The 21,200-nt window shown below is 37.2% G+C and overlaps 1 protein-coding gene across 2 annotated transcripts in view; it reads left to right on the top strand.

Annotated features, from left to right (window-relative positions):
• The window catches only part of OCA2 (OCA2 melanosomal transmembrane protein), a 154,015-nt gene extending 153,038 nt beyond the window's left edge, over positions 1 to 977 (top strand). For both annotated transcript variants that reach the window (XM_023948651.2, XM_086880634.1), the window contains one exon: positions 376 to 977. In XM_023948651.2, the coding sequence (XP_023804419.1) occupies positions 376 to 463 (88 nt within the window). In that variant the 3' untranslated portion in view covers positions 464 to 977. The remainder of the gene's footprint in view (positions 1 to 375) is intronic.
• Positions 978 to 21,200: the final 20,223 nt, after the last annotated feature.

Below are 21,200 nucleotides of genomic sequence, written 5' to 3'. Positions count from 1 at the left end.
TGAAAATCATTTCTAATGCTGCATAATTTGTAAGAATAGTTATTTTACCTGTATAATTGCATGTTGTGTGTGTGGGAAAAAAAACCTGAAAAATGCCAAAACAACGAGGCATGCAAGATTTTGAGACAATGTGAATCGAAAGGGATGTTCTGAAACCAATGAAACTGTGTGAATTTTGACCTCGTCTCTCTAAGGCTGGAGGTAGAAAAGTGAGCTTCAATATTTGACTTTTATATACTCAGTACATCTCTGCTTTTGGTATTGCTATAAACATACTTTTCGCTTGTAATGTGTAGGATAATTCAAATATCTTTTTTGTAAATTGATTGGAGAACAAACTTACCCTTATTAATCTTTATTTTATTGTTGTTCCAGGTTAGGTTTCCCCATGATGATCGTGTCCTGTACCATCGGGATGTGCTATCTTCTTGTTGCTCATGTTGTAGTAGGTTGGAACTCATAGTAATTTATACTTTCAAGACTCAGATAAGCTTTCTCTTTTGTTTAGTTTATATCAGAATGCTAAGAACACATAAGGAAGGAAAAAGATGTGCAAAACCTCAACATATGGTATCAATCAAAATGATTGTTGAAATAAACATCAGATATGGTCATTCTTAACCTTTTGTTTTATGAACAATATGCAGAACTAGACAATCAAAATTAAAAGAATCCATATATTTCATTATGAATGCAATTAGTGTACGGATAAAAAGGAACCATCTCAAGGGAATATGCTGTGCCTGAAAGTTTGTATTGACACAATCTGAGTATAGTCACAGATGAAAAACTCATTCACAATAGCAGATGTTCAGTAATTTCTTTTTAGGGCTTCATTTTTCTTTGGCAATATATTTAGCTACTTGTATGAAAGTAACTAATATTCAAGATGTAATAATTGACAGTTAAGCAGAAAATCTGTACACGATGAAGGATGTATCATTATCTACATTAAAAATAAACACATGTTCTGAAAATGTGCTGTGGAAGAAATTATTATTTAGAAAGCAGGATTGCATTCCCCAGAGGCTTTGTTTTTCATTTTAACACTCCTGAATAGTGTTAGGCTACCTCTATTTTTTTTTCTAAAGATAAACTAATGCCACTCTTCTTACAAAAGGACAAACATAAATAGTGATAAAGCATCAGACATCTTCCATTTAATGCTTAATTCACTTTTGTGAAGGACTGCTCTAAATATTTTAATAGGGTAATTCACTATATGGAAGAGTGAGCTCATACTTTGGCTTCGATTTCATTATATCTGGTGATAAATGTTTTAAACCACATATATTGCTTTTTATAATTGGCTGCCACAACAGGTCAAAATTTTCAGTCAGAGTATTAAGTCCTGTGAGGTATTCAAGAGCTCAGTTCCCATCTTCCAAAACCTTGGTGGGTTTGGCCTGAATTAATGGTGGGTGTGTTTTACCTTGAGTCAGAAGAAATGGCAACCGGGTGAGTGCAACCCAAGTGGATGAGGCTGAATTACAGGCAGCCAGTAGAGATGATCAAATGGGGCTTTTCCTTCTGCTTAGTCCTTGAGATAACCAGGGAAGTGAAAAAGAAGCAGTATCTCCCCTGCCAAAGTGTCGTGTGAGATTAATCATACATCTCGTTATATATAGGCTAAATCCCTCACCAAGTTCTAAGTGTGAAATGTGATTTTAAGAGGCCAATGGAGATGAGGCACAGCACTCTAAGCAAGGGCTGCCACCCCTCCTAGTCCATTCTGTGGTAGCACAGAAAGGGTGTGGAGCCAGAGGGGAAGAGCTGTCTCCACTGAGGTCAGACTTCTCACCAAGATTTCCATCCCCACCATGCTCAATGCCCTGGATCAGTGAAGCCCCCTGAGATGGGGCTGAATTCTGCAAGTGTTGAGAAACCTCGAGGTTATGCTAAGAGTGACCATCTGTAGAACAGAAGATCTTCTCCCAGAACCAGCATAACTTCTGTTTCTTTTATAGATATAAAAAAACCCCACCAAAAATCCCACAAAACCAATTAAAAATACCCACCAAACCCCTTCTGGCAACTCTGAATCAAAACAAAACAAAACAAAACAAAACAAAACAAAACAAAACAAAACAAAACAAAACAAAGAATAAATAAAGACCTGAAAGACACTCCTTCAGACAGTTTTCAGCAATTGAATTTGGCCTGTCTCACTCTCAGTGTCATAATAACTGGAATTCTGTTTCAATTAAAGAAATATTTATTTTAATCAGCTTAACATTGATTTCTGGTTAAAAATAGTCACAGGGTATTTTACAGCCCTCAGCATTTCTCACACTGGGGCAATATTGGTGCAGTCATTGATTGCACAAGAACTGTTGTATTAAGCCCTAGAAAATGCAAAATCAGCTTGTGCTAAAACAGTGAATTTTATTTTTTTTTCTGTTCAAGTAAAACACCGTTTGCATGTAGGAGTATAAAAATGAGACTATGATAACACAAAACAGTGTGCTAATAATTTTTAATTGTGCTTTGTAAGGAATAAAAAAATTAACTAAAACCATATCCTGCTTCTGAACCTTTGAAACTTTCCCACAAATTCTGACCAAATTGTGCTAATAATGCAATCACACTAGCTGGCACAAAAATGCATGTTTACATTTACAGTTTGCTAGAAGGAGGAAAACAGAAATACAGCAAATGATATCCACTTATTCATGTCAGCAAATACTTCTGACACTTTGGTGCAAGAGAGATTTCACTGGCTTCAGAAGTGCTACATCAACAGGACTCAAATGGGATTTTCTTTCTGATATGTTACTTGTCCTGTCAAAAGAAGACAAGTAATGCACAAGGAGTACAAAATCATGTTGTTAATACTTTTAGGCAACCAAACCTGAGTTTACTCTGCTTCAAGGAATTTTTTTTAATGACATATTGTTTTGCTGAGGATTTCCTAAATATAAACTGACTTTCTTTCCTTTAACAATCTTTTTTCTTCTTTTGCACAGCCAAGAGATCAGTAAGACTTTAAATGAGAAAGCAAATTTTAAAAATAAAATAAAATTGTTTGTTTACACAAAGCTTTATGTGACTATGTAATGAAAATTACCCAGGTGCTTCAGATAATTTCAAGGTAATGAAGTACACTTTTCATTGCCTTCCATTATAGTTATCAATATAATATGCACATTAAAAGGGCACAATTACAGTGGCTACATCCTTGACAAAACTAGTATGCAGGATTCCATAAAAATGGATTGGATTTGAAGAGTTGGAGGCTATTTTTCTGGTGAAATTCTCTCCAAATAACTAAATAAACTATTAGTTAAGTAATAAATAGAAGTGTATTATCTTTAGTATGCTTGTGGCTGAACTCAGTGGATGGTCTCCTTATTTCCATTGGCATCCCATTAGGCTATTTGTATTTTGATGCTTGTTTTAAGACATATAGTAAATGTAAAGATGATTCTCTGAGGTCTATTTGCCCTTTCTGAGTTGTGTAAAATGCAGGAAGACAGCAACATATGAATTACAGCCCCACCAGGCAATGTAAGTCATGCCCAGTAAAAGAAACCATCCCCAGAAGATAAGCACGGCAATCACTGAAAGCAAGGAAAGAATCAGGGAAATTCCAGAGCTTCACCAAATAGTGAGCTACCTAGAAAAGAATAACACTGAGAGTGGCCAAGGTCTGCTCTGCCCAGCATCTGCCCCTGGCAATTTGGCTTAGCAACCACCTCTTTCAAAGAGTAGAGCAAACATAAAATTGTGTTCTCTGTGACCCAAAGATTCTTGAGAGAGAGACAGCACCTTTATTACATTACAGCTGATGGATTGTCCTTCCACAAACTTATCCAGCTCCTTGCTGAACCTGTGTGAATTCAACTGTCTCAAGGAGTTTCACACATAAACTATACACAGTGGGAAAATTATTCCAGATGTTTGCTTTGTACCTGTCCTTTGCTAATTTATTTATGTGATGCTTCTCTCCCAACACCATTCCCAAATCTTTTGATTGGGAAAGAGTAATACATAGCCATCTTTTTTTTTTTTTTGAATCATGTTTCTAAAGATCTACTTTCAGATGGACATCATAGTCCATATGTTCAGTTGCTATAAGGAAATGCTCTCATATCTTTGCTCATCCCCTTTTACACCTTCCAAAGCTTCACTATGGCATTTTTGAGTTGAAAGGTGAGAAGTATCAACACTAGCCAAGACACCATGGATTTACACTGAAGCCTTCTTATTTCGTCTGATTTTCCATTTAATTCCTAATAATTGTTAAGATCACTTATTGGACTGTACTGGCAAATTGAGAAATATATTTTTATAGAAGAATATCTTATAAAAACAAGCAGCATTTCCTTAGTCATAATTATTACATTGTTTAGCATGTCAGTTAAGTTCAATTTTGCTCCTCTGTCTACATTACTATACAGCTGTCCATGGTGAAGATTGTAAAACAATTTTTCCCACTTGTTTGCTCTTGCTAGGGCTTTTTGTAATTCTTTACTATTAATTGTGTTCTTCTGAATAACCCCTAGACTTCCACATGTAACCTTTTACTTCAAGCTCTAGACTATTTAAAAATATGTTGACTGTTGCAGAGCCAACCTGATTCCTGCTAGAGTGTCATGGAAAGGTCATACCCCTTATACTGTGGTAGTTTAATATTTGTAAGAGCTGCTGGACTGGATATATTTAATCTCTATAGTAACTACAGGTCAAATTAAAATGAGTTTAAAAATTGGAAATGTTTTCCTCTATGTCACAGTGAGTTGTGGACACCTTGCTAGCAAGATGTTACTGAGGTATGATTCAAAGATGTTTCTCAATTTTATTAGAATAATAGAACTAAACCATAGAATTTAGAAACTGCCAACTGTCTTGAGGAAGATATTATGATTTATTCTTTGAGGAATAAGCTAAGTGCTGATCACAGCTATAAAAGGAAACTTGCCTAATTGCATGGATTGTTTCACGGCTACTCCTAGAAACTTATTTTAGAGCATGCTAAAGCTTCTAGTACCATATCTTCATTAAGTTTAGTCCAAGAAAGCAATTCTGGTTTTCTTAATAAAACTTGAAATAAAATGTATTATTTTTAAGACACTAAATTTAAAAGGTATGAAATTGAAATTTAAAAGAAATGAAAATTGCTTGACCATCCACGAAAAGTCTCATCTAAAAAGTCAAATATTATTTACAAAGTATTTGCAAAAATTGTCTTCAGACAACTGGGACTGCAGATTTTCTCCAGTGACTCAGCAGGATTTTAGATTTAGTATATGGGAACAGGTCCAGGAATAAAAGGCTTCTACTTCCTGCTGCGTTGCTGCCTTTCTGTGTAACTTTTTATGTTTGGATTCGTCAGTGGATTTGTTCACATATTTGTATCCTGAACATATCCAAATTTCTGAAGTGCTTACTAAAGGTACTTTTTCTATATAGAGGCTTTGGATTTTGCAAAAGAAATAAATTTCATTGAACACATAGCAAAATATACAGTTATATGCAAACACAATCTATTGTTTTAGATACTAATATAAATATAGAAACATCAGTGTAACAGCTATCAGATGGTTGGTTATTCACTACATTTACCCACACTTAGAAATTCATAGATTTCAAACAGCAGAAAATCAGTGGCACCTGAAATAGACAGAAAATAAATATGCTAAGCATAAGCCTATGTGTTTGTTCCAATGGGATGCTAGGAAAATGATTTGGAGCCAAATAAAAAAAAAAAAGGAAAAAGAAATAGCTGAAGCATTAAATTAATATTTCTGAAGTGAATTTATGATAGGAAATCCTAGCGATTCAGAATAAGTGCTAACCAGCTCCAATGAAGTCAGCATGTGAAGATCCAAATGATTTATTAAGGACAACTGAAAATCAACAAGTGTTGGTGATTTATTGAGAGAAGGATTAAAATCTTGCTCCATAGATGCTCTAAAGGGAGAGGATTAGAGAGAAACCTTTCTTCACACATTTCTTATTAGGGGAAATATTATAGGATTAGAAACATCCTGGAGCTACTCAAAATAATAAAAAGGGGTTTTGCACTATTTTTAAAGTTGACCACATACTGCTATTTTTTCTTTTCAGGTTGCTGTTGCAACTTTGATAGGCAGCAGTGATTCATTAGCAGTAGTTTCAGTTAGTGCTTTGCCTAATGAATCAGTAATGGGAAAAAAGCCCTCTCAAGATGTGGTCTTGGCCATCATTACTATTATCCTGGCTGGAGTAAAAGACTTGCTGTTATTTTTAAGAAAATCAACACATAGTGGTTTGTTCATGGTGTATAAGCTGCCTAAGTGTATGAGATAATAGGAGTAAGGTTGCTGCAGAGCGCAGCAACAAGAGACATAATCCAGCAGGGAGCTGCAGATTTTTCTTTTTTTCCTGCTTCCTTTTATGCCTCCTTCTTTCCTCCTTCATTTCTTGTCCACCAGATCTTTTCCTTTCATACATATCTGCTGTTTTAAACCTTATTCCTTGTACATTCGCACTCTCTTTGTCAAAAAACCCCTTATTTGTTTTTTCTGCCCCACTTTTCTCCAGATGGCCTCTGTCTACTTATCCTTAATAAAGTTTATGAGGGAGAGAAACCCTCTCTTACTTACAAACAGTTTTAAAGAAACTAGGAAAAAGGGTTATTTCCTAATATCAGTGATGTGCACAGTCTCCTATTTAATATGCACACTTACTCTACTTTCTCCTCTATAACCACTTGTGTGTGTTTCAAGCATTGGTCATGAAGACCATTAAGACACTAAATTGGAGTAAAAAAATCACAGCAAGTCCGACAGTGCTGGGGCTCATGAGCATGAACTGAAAACATAAGATTCTCTTCTACTTGACTCTGAAGTGTTAATAGTTCAGGATATTTTGTTTCTCTTTATCTTTCCTGAATTCACTTTTGAACTCAGATGGCTACAGATTATAGCTAGTGAATTAATTTATTGAGCTCCCAGAGGGCCTAAGAAAAGGCAACCTGTGGAATACATATATATTTTCTAAGGTTTTATAAATAAGGAGCAACTTACCAGCTAGATAGAAATATATCAAACATAGTGCTGCTCGTTTGATTATAGCACATATATTATTCAATTTCAATCTAGGTTTTTAGTGGTGGATAAAGCTGTGAGCAGTGAAATCTAATTCATACATTCTCTGCCTTAAAGGTACATGCATTTCCATGGGCAAAGATCAGTCCATGATCTCTGGAAACACATGACTGTTTATTTTAAGATCTAGTTGGAAAAACAGCTTGAGGGATTAATATGGGCAAATACTCTGAACTCAAAGAAAAATGTTTGTTTGTAGATCCACCAGCTCTGTTCCCAAGCAGTGTGACCTGACTGGCAATAATTTATGTGGAAATTTTTCTGTCTTGGCTTTGGGAAAATGGGAAGAAATATTAATGTCAGGCTGAAGAAGCATATGAACAATATATGCTGAGTTTTTGTACCATACCAGTTGAAGTCAGCGAAAGTCTAAATGTAATTTGCTTGAGCTCAAAGACCTCAGGTAACTACTAACTATGCTGTAAGCTATGCACATGCACAGCATCCACGGTGCCTGCAAACAAAATTTCATCAGGATACATCCCAGATAATAAATATTGTCATTATAGGTACAGTTTTCAGTGTTGCCAGTATATAAGGCCACTTGACATTTCAAGATTTCAAGACATTTGTCAAGAACAGGAATAAGGGAAGATGAATATTAAGCACATAATCACCAAATCCTTTCTCTTGCAATAAAATACTTCTGGTATACTTATTTCCACTGTCTTACTGGAAAAATAAGTAGGAGGTTAGATTTTCTCCAAAGTAGGTTAGAGCTGGAAATTGTTTCTAGATAATACTCCACATTAATGTAAATATTCTATATTTATATTATTAGAAAATGGAAATATATTTTGCATTTTAATTGCTATAAATACCTTTAGATAGCAACAAAATCCACAGAACATCTGTTACATATACTATATCTAAACAGACTAGAGATTTTCAAATATTTAAATTTGTAAATATTTACATTTTAGATTTAACATTTGTTGTAAGAGGTTTTGAAACCTTTACAGTAAATTTTCCCTGATATAATTAAATTTTGCATGATTTTTCTGTGAGCCAAATAAGAAACTATTTTTCTATTTTGTTTCCCATGTAAAATATCTGTCAAACTTGGCATCTCTGCATAGGAAAAGAAAATTAAAAATTAACCCATCAACAAATTTTTCTATTGATGAGATAGATATATGTAGACAATGTCTATACTTGCTGCATAGAAAAACATCAAAAGAGTTCACACTCAGGAGAGGGAGAACACCAAAATAAAAGTTTCACAATCAAGTTTAGGTTTGTTCCTTTGTGTTTTATAGATAAAGCAGAGCCTTGTCCACCACCTGTGTGATAAATGGCTGTATTTATTCTTTTGGTGCACTGTTGCCTGCAGAAGTCCTCCTTGGATTTCAACTGTCTATGGTTTTTTTTTTTTGTTTTAAAGACTAGTAAAGATACCGTGGAAAACTGACCTCATACAAAGCTCAGGTAGGTTAATGTGAAACATCTCCTCCCAACTGGATGTATTAAGCATATGTTCTTCAGAGAAAGTCCTTAATTTGGGAAAAGATTTTTATACAGAAAGAGAAAGTCCTTAATTTGGGAAAATATTTTTATATAGAAATATTTAAATGATATTTTGTTTCTAAAAAGGCGTCTGTGTTCTTGAATAGTGAAACACTTGCTTAACTGCTTTCCTGAACTGGAGCTTAGATTGAATATTTAAGGTTATTTATCTTGTTTCTATTACTCTGACTTTCATAACTTGGAGAAAGGGAATGGGTTTGTCCCTGAAAAAGTGCTGAACTACTGAAATGTTTGTCTAATTGCCCTGTTTGTACATGCAAATCTGAACTTGGAGATTTACAAAATGATGTGTCCCCAAAGGGCAAACGTTTAATAATGTAAACCTATCTGTACTGAGAAGTGGGAAGAACATCCATATTTATTCATAGAAAAGCCTTCATAAAATCTTCAGAAATACATGGGATTGGTGGCAGTGAGGACAATGAGGCAGCCAAGTTTCAGGGTGTCTGAGAAAGTTAGACTTCTCAAAAACAGTGCTGCTGAGGATAACAGGTTGGCTGATGAAGACAATATTCTTATTATGTTAATGGGTTTTGTGCTCAAACAAAATCTGCATTAAAGTCCTCGATTTTGTAAACAGGCTGTCAACAACACTTTTTATGTATTCACATTATGTTTTGGCTTATTATTCTTAGTAAAACTGATGCCAGATTGCATTACGTTTGATTGTGGAATGCTAAACACATCTCAGTGATAGAACATAAAGGGTTTCATACAGTTTTCTCCCCTATAAGGCTAAGCAAAACATTTTGAGTACCATAAATACACATTTAGCTCTTCAGTATGCTTAAAAGCAGAAGTCTCTTAATGGCAGGAGGTAAGCAGCACTGAAGACACTGTGTCTTGTATTACAATTCAGAGGATGACAGAGGAAAGGGATGGCTAGAGATTTTATGCAGCAGATGAGAAATGAGAGTTGACAATCTCTATGCCACTAAACAGGGCAGTTAGAGTCAGACCTGCTCTCTTTTCTACATATCTGGTTATTTGGTGCCTGGCAATTGGATGTGAGCTTTTCACTTGTGTTGCTGTTACCACCATTATGTTTCAGGGAGGTGAATTAATCAGAGCTGATTCAAACAGCACAGCAGTGAAATTTACTTTTGTAGCTCAAGGATGACAGAGCTCAAGGAAGGATATGAAAGGAGAGGTGATTTCTTCAGCCTTGCTCATAAGGCAAACTAAGCCCTGAAGATGGAGCCATTGATTCTGACACAAGACATGTCTGCACCTGTATTTTGATGGCCTCTCCTCACAGAAGATCTGCTTTAGGACTGCACGGTGAATTCTCCTGTGGTGAAATGGAGCAAGAAGTAGGACTGTCATTGGTGGGCTCTTCAAGAACCAATTCTGGCTGGTAGCATGAAAATAACACCTTCCTTAAACCATCCTGTGGGACGCAGATCCCAGTGGCTTCCGAGTGCAGCTTCATTTCACAGTGAGTTGCTCTGTTCTGCTGGATCTTTATGGTTAGTCATTGCCTTCAATGGAAACTGAAAACATCTGCTTGGAGCAGCCAAGGGGGCCATTGCAGGATCAAAAGCAAAAAACAATGAACACAAAAAAAGCTCCCTGGAGAAGAAAGATGCAAGGGAAGCACCAATAAACTCCTGGCTGCACAGCTATCTCTGCTTCCTGGAAAGAAATCGTTTGCATCATTTTGCCTGCTGGCAAGACCTGTTCTTTGTTGTTGGTGTTGTCAGAGAGGCTGGTGGGACTGGGATGAGGCTTCATGGCTGTAAGCAACTGGCAGCAATAGTGTCTTGTAAAAGGCAATTTCTGTCCTGCTGCAACTGATATGGAAAGGAAAGGGTAACTGAACCACAACCAAAAAGCCTGCAGGGAATCTTACAGTTGCTTATGGCATTGCAAACACTGCTAGGTGAAGTTTAATACTGATTTTGTGAAAGCATAGGTGGTTGTGCAAAGAATTATTGTCACCCATTAAATCTTGTACATAATTGTCTCTGTTCCCATGCATGCATTTAGGAATGTGTCAATGTAAGTAGTAGATAAAACCAAGGAGATGTGAAGGAGAAAGAGACTCTGCTATAAGGACAGTCCATAACCTATGCCCATGTCAAGTCTGGAAATAAGTCTAGCAAGTGTAATATGCACAAATGAGTACAAGCTGGGTAAATAGTTTTGAGCTAGTATTTTCCTTGTACAGAATTTAGTGCAATCCCTACCTCATTTTCATTCTCCTTTGAAGAGATATTATGGTTCCTTTTAATTATAATTCTAATTCTTCTGATAAAACTAGAAAGTTTTGTTGTTCTGAGCTTTTAGATGAAATCCTGAAGTGGTCTTGCTCAAAATTTTTGCTAGCTGCTCTTTTACTCCCCATGAAGCAAGATTTTTTTATTCCTCTTGTCTGTTTCTGAGGAGGAGAAACCCTCCCAAGTCTTCAGCAGCTTTCTCACATATACAGAACACATTGGTACCTCTTTAATGTCCTAAAGAAATGATCCTGTAAGCTAGTAGCTTCGGAAGTGTTGTAGATTTGTGCTAATGTTAAATAAAACTACACTTGGAAACCTAAAACATGAACAGAAATTTAAATTTAGTTCCTTTTCTGGACACTGAGAAGCTCTTTTGATGGAATATGCAAGCCAATATAGTAACATATAGGGACTGATGACATATATATCTATAGACAGCTCACAAGAGGGGTCAGAGAAAGTTGGCACATAAAGGTCTACTTGGAGGTTACTTTTGTCACCCTTAATGGCAACATTTCTGTGACCCAAAATGCAGAAAGATCATCCTGTATTTTCTGCCCAGAGAGACCCTAGCTAGCAAATCTATTGTGCCTGTGTTATAATGCACCTGTTTTCGAGAAAAAGCAAATGAGATGTAGCTCTCCTTCTATCAACGTCTCTGAGAAAACAGCTGGTTAGTAAGCTGATGGAGGTAAAAATCTGTCTTTCCATCAGTATCTTTTCTCTAATAATTAATAGTTTCCTTGCTACTGCATTGACATACACTTGGCTCTGTTATTAATGAGCTTAACTCCACTGATTATGCTTTGTTGTGGAAATTTCTGTAATATAGAAACGTCTCTGACTCTGCTGGACTGGGTTCATTAATACATAATATAGGGAAGCGTGGCCCTGACACCTTTAAGACTGACCTACCAAGTATCTTGCTCCAGATTCCTGGCTGAAGACTGGTTTCTGTGATGATACACCTGCTCACATTAGAAATAAAACTGATACTCTATCCACTTGCTATGAAGTAGGGAACAATAGCTACAACAGCCCTAACACAGCTTTGTGCTGGTTTGTTAAGTGTGATAAATTGATATAAAAATCCCTTTTAGATGTTGAATACACAGTAGAAGAAAACCAATTAATTAGCACTTGGATTAACTGAGCATCAGTGTTTATTGTGGAAGTGGTCCCTGCTGCTATATAGAAAGCCTCAGTCCTCAAGAGTCTGAGACTAAAGGACACCAGACTGAATCACTTAAGTAGTCGTGCTGTCAGTAAACATTAATGAAGTTTGCTTTTGCATACTAATAATAGAGACTCTAGTCTCTATCGTGTGAATCTTTATCATCCTCTATCTAAGAAAGCAATCCAGCTGCAAAAATTTTAGTAGTAGGAAGGGATGAGCATAGCAGTTACTGCTGTCCATCTGTGCATGAATTATCTGGCTTATCGGATCTACCAAGATGCCCTTGGCACGCACGCACTGGTTCGGTCAGCTGATATCCATTGTGCCTCAAATGCAATGTAATTGAGATGAAACTCAACAGAAAGGAGGATTACTTTGTGCAGCAGTCTTGTTCTCTTTGATGTGATTCATAACTGCACTTGAAAGATGTTCAGGATATGCAAGTAGCAGGTTGCTTTCCCAGAGTGCAGCGCTGAATGTGGCAGATCCCTTCACAGTCTGTGGTTGGGCATTTCTGCCATCTGCTCTGGAACTGAGCTTACATGCAGTGAAGAGGACTGAAGTTAGAAGCTCAAAGCTTTAAGTCTTCCCTCAGAACTGTCTGTGGAGGAAGAAATGAAATTGCCTAAACTAACAATAATATTCCCTGCAAAGGAAAAAGTATCCTTTTACCAGAAAGCATGCAGCTGAAGTCTATCTTAGGTGTCTTGGCATGAGAGGATCCATGCAGGGACTGGAAACTTTTGTTTGAGAGCTTAATTTATTGTCTGATTGTAGAAGTAAAACTTTTCCGCAATACAACTTGAGGCTCCATTAAAAGCTTTTCTGTAGCTATTGCTACAATTCCATATCTTTTTCTTTTCTGACCTGACTTTGCTTTTGTGGCTATTAGTTGTATTCCTGCCCTGCAGATTTTCCATTTCTTTTATGAATATGGTATGCTGGTACCAACACATTAAAATCTACAATGCTTGTGCAGTAGCAAGGGTTTTATACGCCAGGAAAAGTTAAAAAGAGGAGCACAGATAATACCACTATGGTGGTTCCTGCTTTCCCTTTGGAAACGTTTGTGTGCAGCGTTTGACATCAGAGTACAAAACCTTTTAAAAAGTTTTCACTAATTCATTCCAAAGAGGCATTCCTGAATTCACAGTATTAAATTAATAGTGTAGGATGCGTTGCAGCAATATGGTATTTGTGAACAAATATTCAGCAGGAATGATGAAAATTAATTCCAGGATGAGATTAATCTACATATTCATCTTCTTCAGTTGTGTTCAAAATGGAAAGCAAGAACACTTGAGAAACAAAGTTAGATTAACTAGCAATGTATGAATATTCTGGGCTTGATTAACTGTTTTTAAGACTACTGTTTTTCAACTGAAATGAATCACCACAGCATTGTTCCTCTTATCTAGTACTTTATAACAATGGCTGGCTTTCATGTGTCTCCCTGCAGCCTGGGTTTTAAATTTGTATCTTATTCTCTCTTGACAGTATTTATCTTTCTTGCCTCATTGGTTCCAGATAATTATTTATACCAATTTTACTTTCAGATTTTTGTAGCCTTGACAGCCTTGCCTACAGGGATATTTTCCTGGTTTACCACAGGGTTTCATAACCACCTGTCTGTTCTGTTGAGATCAGGTTCTTTAATAATTCTTCTATATTTACAGTAAGAGGTAACTCATGGTACTGCACTTCTACAGACCACACTTCGGGGTGCCGCCAGTCTTGAGCCCCTTACACTTCAGAATTGGAGGCATTTTCACTCTCCTGCCCCCACAGTGGAGCACAAACTCTTTTAGGCACAGTGACATTGAAGTATCAGCACCACAGTTCTTATTTAAATTCTGTGGCAGGAAAGAAAGAAAGAATTTGATTCTTTACTGAAAAGTTCCTCTGACCACTTAAATGCTGCCATTGCTACTGCAAGAGCTGTGGCTCTGATCACTTCTAATACCTTAGTGACACGCATAGCACTCAGATCCCTCTTAGTCTACACTGTAAGGAACATTTAGACTAGAAAATAGAAGTCCATCCATTGTAGTTCTAAGCAATTTTAAATAAGTCAGAGTGATCTCTCTGGGAATTTTCTAGCCAAGTTGGACAATGCCTGAGGAATTTCCAGACCTACAGACCTAGGAAGGATCCAGCACCTGAGGACAGCCATAATGTTTTCAACAAGTTAATTCTACCCCTACCACAAACATTTAAAGCATTTAACTTGAAAAAAAGAATTAAATCATAGCTTTGTTTTGCCTTCTCTTCCAAGAAAATGGCAAAATGATGTAGTATCTTCTTTTTTCTGACTGCTTCATACAGTTCCACATAACATTGACTGAAACAGTCATTTTAAGCCCACTGATTTGTAGCATAGTTTAGTAGAAATGGCATAAACAAGAACAAAGTGATGAGTACAGGTAGATATTTTCTATGAGATTAATGATTCAGAGCAAATGTGACAATTTAATTCTCTAAGATACTCCAAAGTGTCCTTTTATATTTTTCCTTTGTTTCTCAGATTTGGTTTTTTTTTAATTTGAGAAAAGGTAACTTTTTTTTATTATTATTTTTGAGTGAGACTTGGCAAGCTGTGATTGCAGATGCTGGCAGAGAAAGGAGTCATGGATGGTGCTAGAGCCAGAACCAATCACCAACAAGAATTGGAATTTCCACGTCCCAAATGCTTTTCAAGGGCAGAGAAGTCACACCTGTGGGGGACTGCTGCTTGCTCTTTCATCCACCACTGTGCTGAGACAGCCAGTGGGAAAATACTTAAGACATGTTGGTTTTATAAATGTGGTAAATCCTTGATTTGTTTACTCTTCATTTCTGTGGCAGTACTGCCTCCCCCCCAACCAAGGCTTCTCTTTTAATGAGATATTTCTTGAATCTCACAGGACTGTCAGTCGGGGGTGCTCACACTCCTGCCCTCTGTTTGTAGTGGGTTCTCTCAAACAGTTTCTGCCTCCCTTGGAGATGGGAAAGCCCCCTAATACCCTGCATTACCTTACTCTTGGAGGCATCTGTGTGCCCCAGAGGATGCTTTGTGCCCTCTGAGAGCTCCAATGAGAGAAGAGACATTTCCAAGTGGGAATATACAAGTGGCTGGGCTGGTACTATGACACTTTGCTGGTAAGTAAAAATCTTCTGCAGACATCTTGTCCAAAAATCATGTATGCATACATATATGTATAGATACATGTAAAAAGTGTGCACAGATATATATTATGTGTCTATCCACATATAAAATAGTTTTTATAACCTTTTCCATATGGAAGCCCTCTCTGCCCCCGTGCTATGCCCTGGCTGCTATTGGCATGGGATTCGGTTGCAGTTTGCATCTAACAGCTGACTTGCAGACAGCTGTCAAGTATGCCTGTGTTGTTATATCCATACACTTGGATGTGTATGGGCAATGACTGGAAGATGGAGTGAATTAGTGTTGCTATTATTTTATCATTTGTGTCCTTACATTCCTGCATTATTTTTTTTTAAAAAGGCCTGAAGCATATGTTTCACAATCCCATTTACTCCCATTAGCACACAGACATAGTCTGTTTCAAATTGACTTTTCAAACAGATGTGTTATCAAATCCATTTTAAAAATAGTTTGTACCTACCCCAGGGAGATTTGGAGTCCTTTAAAGCTTACAGCAATTTACATTCAGAAAAAAAATGTTCAAGTCAAGCTTTATCAGCTCATACTGTGCACAGTTTGGTGTATTCAGAGTGGATTGTGAAAAAGTAAGAGCTTTTTCACTTATAGCAGTGTGAACATAGGGCTGATACAGTGTTTAGGATAAAAGAACAGGTTCTTTCTCTTCAAATAAAGGAACAAAATCAGTGTTTTGGACCTTGCATCCTCTGCTTGATTAGAGGTGCTAACTATTTCAGCATAATCACTGTCTGTGTTCTCGAAGTGTGGTCCCCTCAGGACTGCTGTGCTACCTCTTATCAGCTGCCTTTGAATGGCAGCACTCGGCTCAGCTGTAGCTGTGCTTTGCAAAGCATGTCAGATGGGGTCAATAGATCCTTTCAGCTCCTACTTTACAGCCATGTATCTGCCTGAGTGCTCTTTAGTTATTTATATGCTTTGGGTAACTGGGCATTACAAGAGGAAAAGTCATTTTCCTTCTGCATGTTTTAGTCATACCCTGTTCCAACCTTATCTTCAGTTAAGTTTTAGAGAACTCTTTTGGGATAAGAGCGGGAAAGCTTGTGGGGTCATCTGCAAACCCACTTGTAAAGATTTCCACTGCATTTCTGCAGTAATCCTAGATGTGTCACAAAGGATCAAGCAAGGGTTTTGAGCATCTAAGTCCTTGAGCTTCTTATGGGTGCAGCTACTTGTTGGTAACAGGAAATGTGTGCATTTCCTAAGTGGGTATTCTTCGGTCTTTGGAGTCACCAGTGTGGTTCATAAGCTTAGTAGAGGGAAAAAAGGAACTGAGGTGATGGCAAACCAAGGCTTTCAAATCTGTATGCTATCTTCAAGTGCTGCTAACTTTCTGATGACTTCTATCCATCTCCAAATCTACAAGCTTTCACACACACTGTTTACTGAGCCAAGCCGTTGTTGACATTACCATTCTTCAACATTCTTTTCTATATTTCCTCATACTGAGTAATTGCTCTTGTACCTTTGTCTCCTTTGTTTATCTTTTCTGTAGAATATGAGTTATCCTGAGAGAATTTATGTTAGCAGCAAAGATATGTCCTAGAGTGCATATTACAGATTTATTTCATATCTGAAATTGCCTGTCATTTTTTCATGTCAAAGAACAGTCTTTTCTTCTTTGGCAACATCTTCTTTGAACTAACCTTTCATGAGTTTTCCTGCATCCCTTAAAAGAGGAAAAAGTCTACTTCATTTCCTCCTGTTCTGTCACCCTGAATTCTTGTACTGCCAGGCCATAATTCTAAAAGAAAGAAATGATTGGGAAATGGAAAAAAAATCTTAAATACCAAATTTTAGATTAAGGGATCAGCCCATCATTTGAATGCAGGGCAATGAATGAGCATTTCCATCACGCTGAAACATAATTCACGATTGGCCGCACACTGGCAGAAATATTCTCTGGTTCTCTCTTGCTGTTGTTCCTATAATTCAGATCCTTTAACAGCTTCAAGAGAAAGCTGGAGCTTTTTAAATAATAGTTTTCAATAATGGTAATTGCAGACCTGTCATGAAGTTGGGAATGCTGCAGAGAAATTCAGTGAAGAAGGGAGACCTACGATTTTCAGGAAAAAAATCATTATTGCCTCTGAGGATAGTTGAATTAGAAATAACAGTTCCATGACATGTCAAGAGACCAGCTGGAGTTCAAGCAAAATCCATAGCTGAAATACTTGAAAGGTGGGCTGGAAAGCAGAAAAATTGCTTTTTTTTTTTGCATTTTCCTTTCCATGATGTATAAGATCTTCCAAAGACTACTTCTTTTCCCTTTTTTCCCCTCTTTTTTTTCTTCTTAGCATTCTGCACTTTAGATCAGGTACCTGAAACAATTATGCTATCCAAAGACATAGTTAAGTTCCCTTACTCCACTTACTGGCAAAAACTCTTGTTTGCGTGGGGGTCACCATAATTTGGGCCTTTCAGAGACCTTATCAACAAACTTAGAGGAAAACTGAAACAATTTAGTAAAATGAGAAACAAGAGGCAGTTAAAAACAGAAGCACTTGAGCAATCACAGTTACCTTTAGCATGGACATGAGCAGTGTTTTGTAGGTAATACAGTACAATCATTTCTGTTACAAAGGAGAAACAGCTGTAAGTGAAAGTCTCTCTGAAGCAGAAAAACGTAGCCTCCCTACCTCTTTTACTGACTTTGGAAAAGAGAATAAATTTGAAACAGGAAAAACTTTTTGAACTTCCTGACTCTGGCAGTGGAAATGATGCCCATCCATTTGCTGCTGACAGGGCTGAAGGCTGGTCTGCTGGGGAACTTGTTTTTTTCCCTCCTTGGCTGCAAAATCACTCCCCAGGAGGCCCATTTGTTGCTATTTTGGATTTTCCTTTGTCTACTTCTGTCTTCTCTGTCCCTGTTCCCCAGCTTTCTGAAGCACAGCAAACTTTCTTTCCTTCACTTGTAAATTTTGCTATGTGTTTTCATCACTCTGTGTGGCAGTGTTTTCATATCAGAGAACATCTTACACTGCCTTGCCATTTCTCTGAGACTTGCCAAGTCTCCTCACTGACTTTTATCCCCTCTTTCTTCCTTCCATCCCTGTCTGACTCCAGGCTGTTCTTTCACTTAGAAAAGAAAAGACAGACACCGTGTGAGACCCAAAGCTTGGGATGTCTCTGACTTGACTGTCATGCCTGTTAGTCAAACTTCAATAATTTCTTTGTTAGAGCATCTTGTGACAAAGGATTTTTACTTTGCAGAATCAGTTATCCAGGTTATTGCTGCATTATGTTTATGTTTCTCCATCTTCTCCCAGTAATGCATCTAGACTATTCCTTAATTTTGTGTTCTTCAAGTAAAAGAAAGAATGCTGCAAAACCCAGAGGCCACGTAAAAATTTCCTTTTTTCAGAGAGTGTTGGCTGTGTTTCTGTCTTTCAAGCCTGCACAAGTTCTGCTGACAGAGTAGTGATTTAGTGGATTGCAAAGAAGATGAAGAATTTCAAGGTGTTAAAGCAAAATAGTTTAAATCTTGCCTAACTGAAGACAAAGAAAAAGAAAGAACTTTTTTTTAAGAAAACTTGTTTTTCATCAAGTAAGCTAACTTTTCTGTTTCCCCAAGCATGTCATATCTTACTGTGTAAATCACTTTGGAAGGTGGATGTGCTCATTCAGGTTCAGCAATTTCAGTGTCTCCATCATTCTGGTATCAGTGACATCAGCTGATGCCAGCAGTTTTAGTGTTGGAGAGCATTTAGGTGCAAACTGCATCTGCCAGGAGATATGTGAAAGTTTTCATCCAGTCTTGTTTCCCTAAGTGAAAAATGCTTGAGACAGGAACTAAAACTCTGTCTGAAGAGGCTGATCTTTATCTAAAGAATACAAATAGCATCTTAAATTTCCAATAACCTCCTGATGAAAGAAACCTGATCCTGATGTAAATGCTAAGTAACAGATAATATCTTGCTGAATAGGGTTTCAACACAAGAAAATTATAAGAAATAAACCCAAAATTATTCAAAAGATTAGTTCAAATTTATACAGCTGCTTTTACTTCTGAGCAGATTATGATCCTGGTATTTCAAAGTTGCTGGAAAAAAGTAGAGACAAACTCATGCTGGAAATATATAAGTGGCATTTCTCAGAGATGGCATGCACAGATGCAGATAAAACAACAGATTATATCATACTAACACATGGTTAAAAACAAAGCCAAACCCAGTAAAAAAAATTTGAAAGTGTTATAAAACCTATCAATCAGCTAAAGAATTTTTTCAATGATAAAGTGTACATTAAAATTTGAAGTACAAATGTTTTGATTGGCTGCTGGGCTATCATTCCCACCAGCATGTTTTCTCCGTGAAGCTAAAAGTCTGAAACTGGTATGTTTCCAGCTGTTGTTCAGCTCCATGGACAAACAAGACTCCCCTTATCACACATTTCAAGGATAGGCCTTCTTCAAATGCAGTGATTTTTTTGGCTTACTGGCTCAGTGACTCAAGAAAAAGGAAGAGCAGGCAGAATCTATGTGAGAGCTTGTCATGGTTTAACCCCAGCTGGCAGCCAAGCCCCACTCAGCTACTCACTCCCCCATCAGCAGGATCAGGGAAAGAATGGAAAGGGTAAAAGCCAGAAAGCTCATGGGTTTAGATAAAAACAGTTTATTAGGGAAATCTGCACATTTAAGAAATGCAAAACAAGGAATTGATTCACTTGGTGGAGATGTTCAGCAGGTGTTCAGCCATCTCCAGGAGAGCAGGGCCCCATCATGCAAAAGGGTTACCTGGGAAGACAAACACCATCACTCCCAACATCCCCCCCCTTCCTCCTTCTCCACCCCTCTCTGTATAGTGAGCATGGTGAGGTATGGTCTGGAATATCCCTTTGGTCAGTTTGGGTTACTTGTCTTGGCTGTCTCCTCCCAACCTTCCTGGCATGCCCAGCTTCTAGTGTGGCAGCATGGAAAGCAGAAAAGGCCTTGACTCTGTGGAAGCTCTGCTTGGGAATAACAAAAATGTCTCCACATTAACAACCCTGTTTTCAGCACAAAACCAAAGCAAAGCCCTAAGCTAGTCTCTGTGAAGAAAATTAACTTTATGCCAGCCAAAATAGCCCACATCCTCACTTTATATATAAAGTTTATATACAAAGTTTGAGCTGAATGTTTAGAACTCAATGAAATATTTGATGTTGGAGATTTTCACAAACGGGATGGGACTGCCACGTGAGCTTTTATTTTGGGCACCAGTCTCAGCTACAGATCCAGGAGATAGAACAAGCTCATGTCTGCCACGAGCAGCCAGAGATCTCTTTGTTACAGAACATTTTATAGGTTTTTCAGCCAATAGCATATTGCTAAAGCTTACAGACAGTTGTTCTATCCAATCACTAAAAGCACACGTACACCTTCTTCAAACAATGCTTACTTGTTTGTTTTCTATTAACAATGCATAATACTCTGTTATTAAGCTTAAAACTTTCTACTGTCTTGGAAAGCATATTTTTCTGCAGTCTTAAGGTCTATCTTAGCCTAAAAACTCAACTGTTGATTCATGTCCTTGCATATTACATTATTGTATCTTATTTATTTTCAGGCTTTGCAGCTGCAGCTAGCTCTAAGTTCTCTGCTTTTTCTTTTCTGAAGCGTATTTTCACAGCTTCTAAAAGTCTTCTTACCTTTACTGTTTCCCACATGTGATGAGCTTACTTGAGCTTACCTTTTGCATGTTTTTCTGATTCAAGTTTCTTTAAGTTTCACACAGACATTTTATCTTTCTCAGCTGTCAGAAATGTAATTTCCTTGCCTTTATTAAGAAGATTTATGAAGTTACATATTTGGACTCTTTCTGCCTACTAGTCTTTTCCACTCCTTGGCCTGTTACCTATTGTATGACACCATACAGTGTGATATTTCATAACAAAATTATTCCATTTTAAGTAAAATATTTTTAAAGCATTGTTGTGAAACCCCATTATTAATAATTGCCTTCATTTCTTTTCAAAACAACAAAAAACTAGTGATTAAGAATATGAAACAAAGAAGTAATAAG

This window comes from Cyanistes caeruleus, chromosome 3, assembly GCF_971803275.1.
Source record: "Cyanistes caeruleus chromosome 3, bCyaCae1.hap1.1, whole genome shotgun sequence".
NCBI classification, from domain to species: domain Eukaryota; kingdom Metazoa; phylum Chordata; class Aves; order Passeriformes; family Paridae; genus Cyanistes; species Cyanistes caeruleus.
Note: the sequence above shows the minus strand (reverse complement) of the source record. Positions and strands in the feature narration are given on the sequence as shown.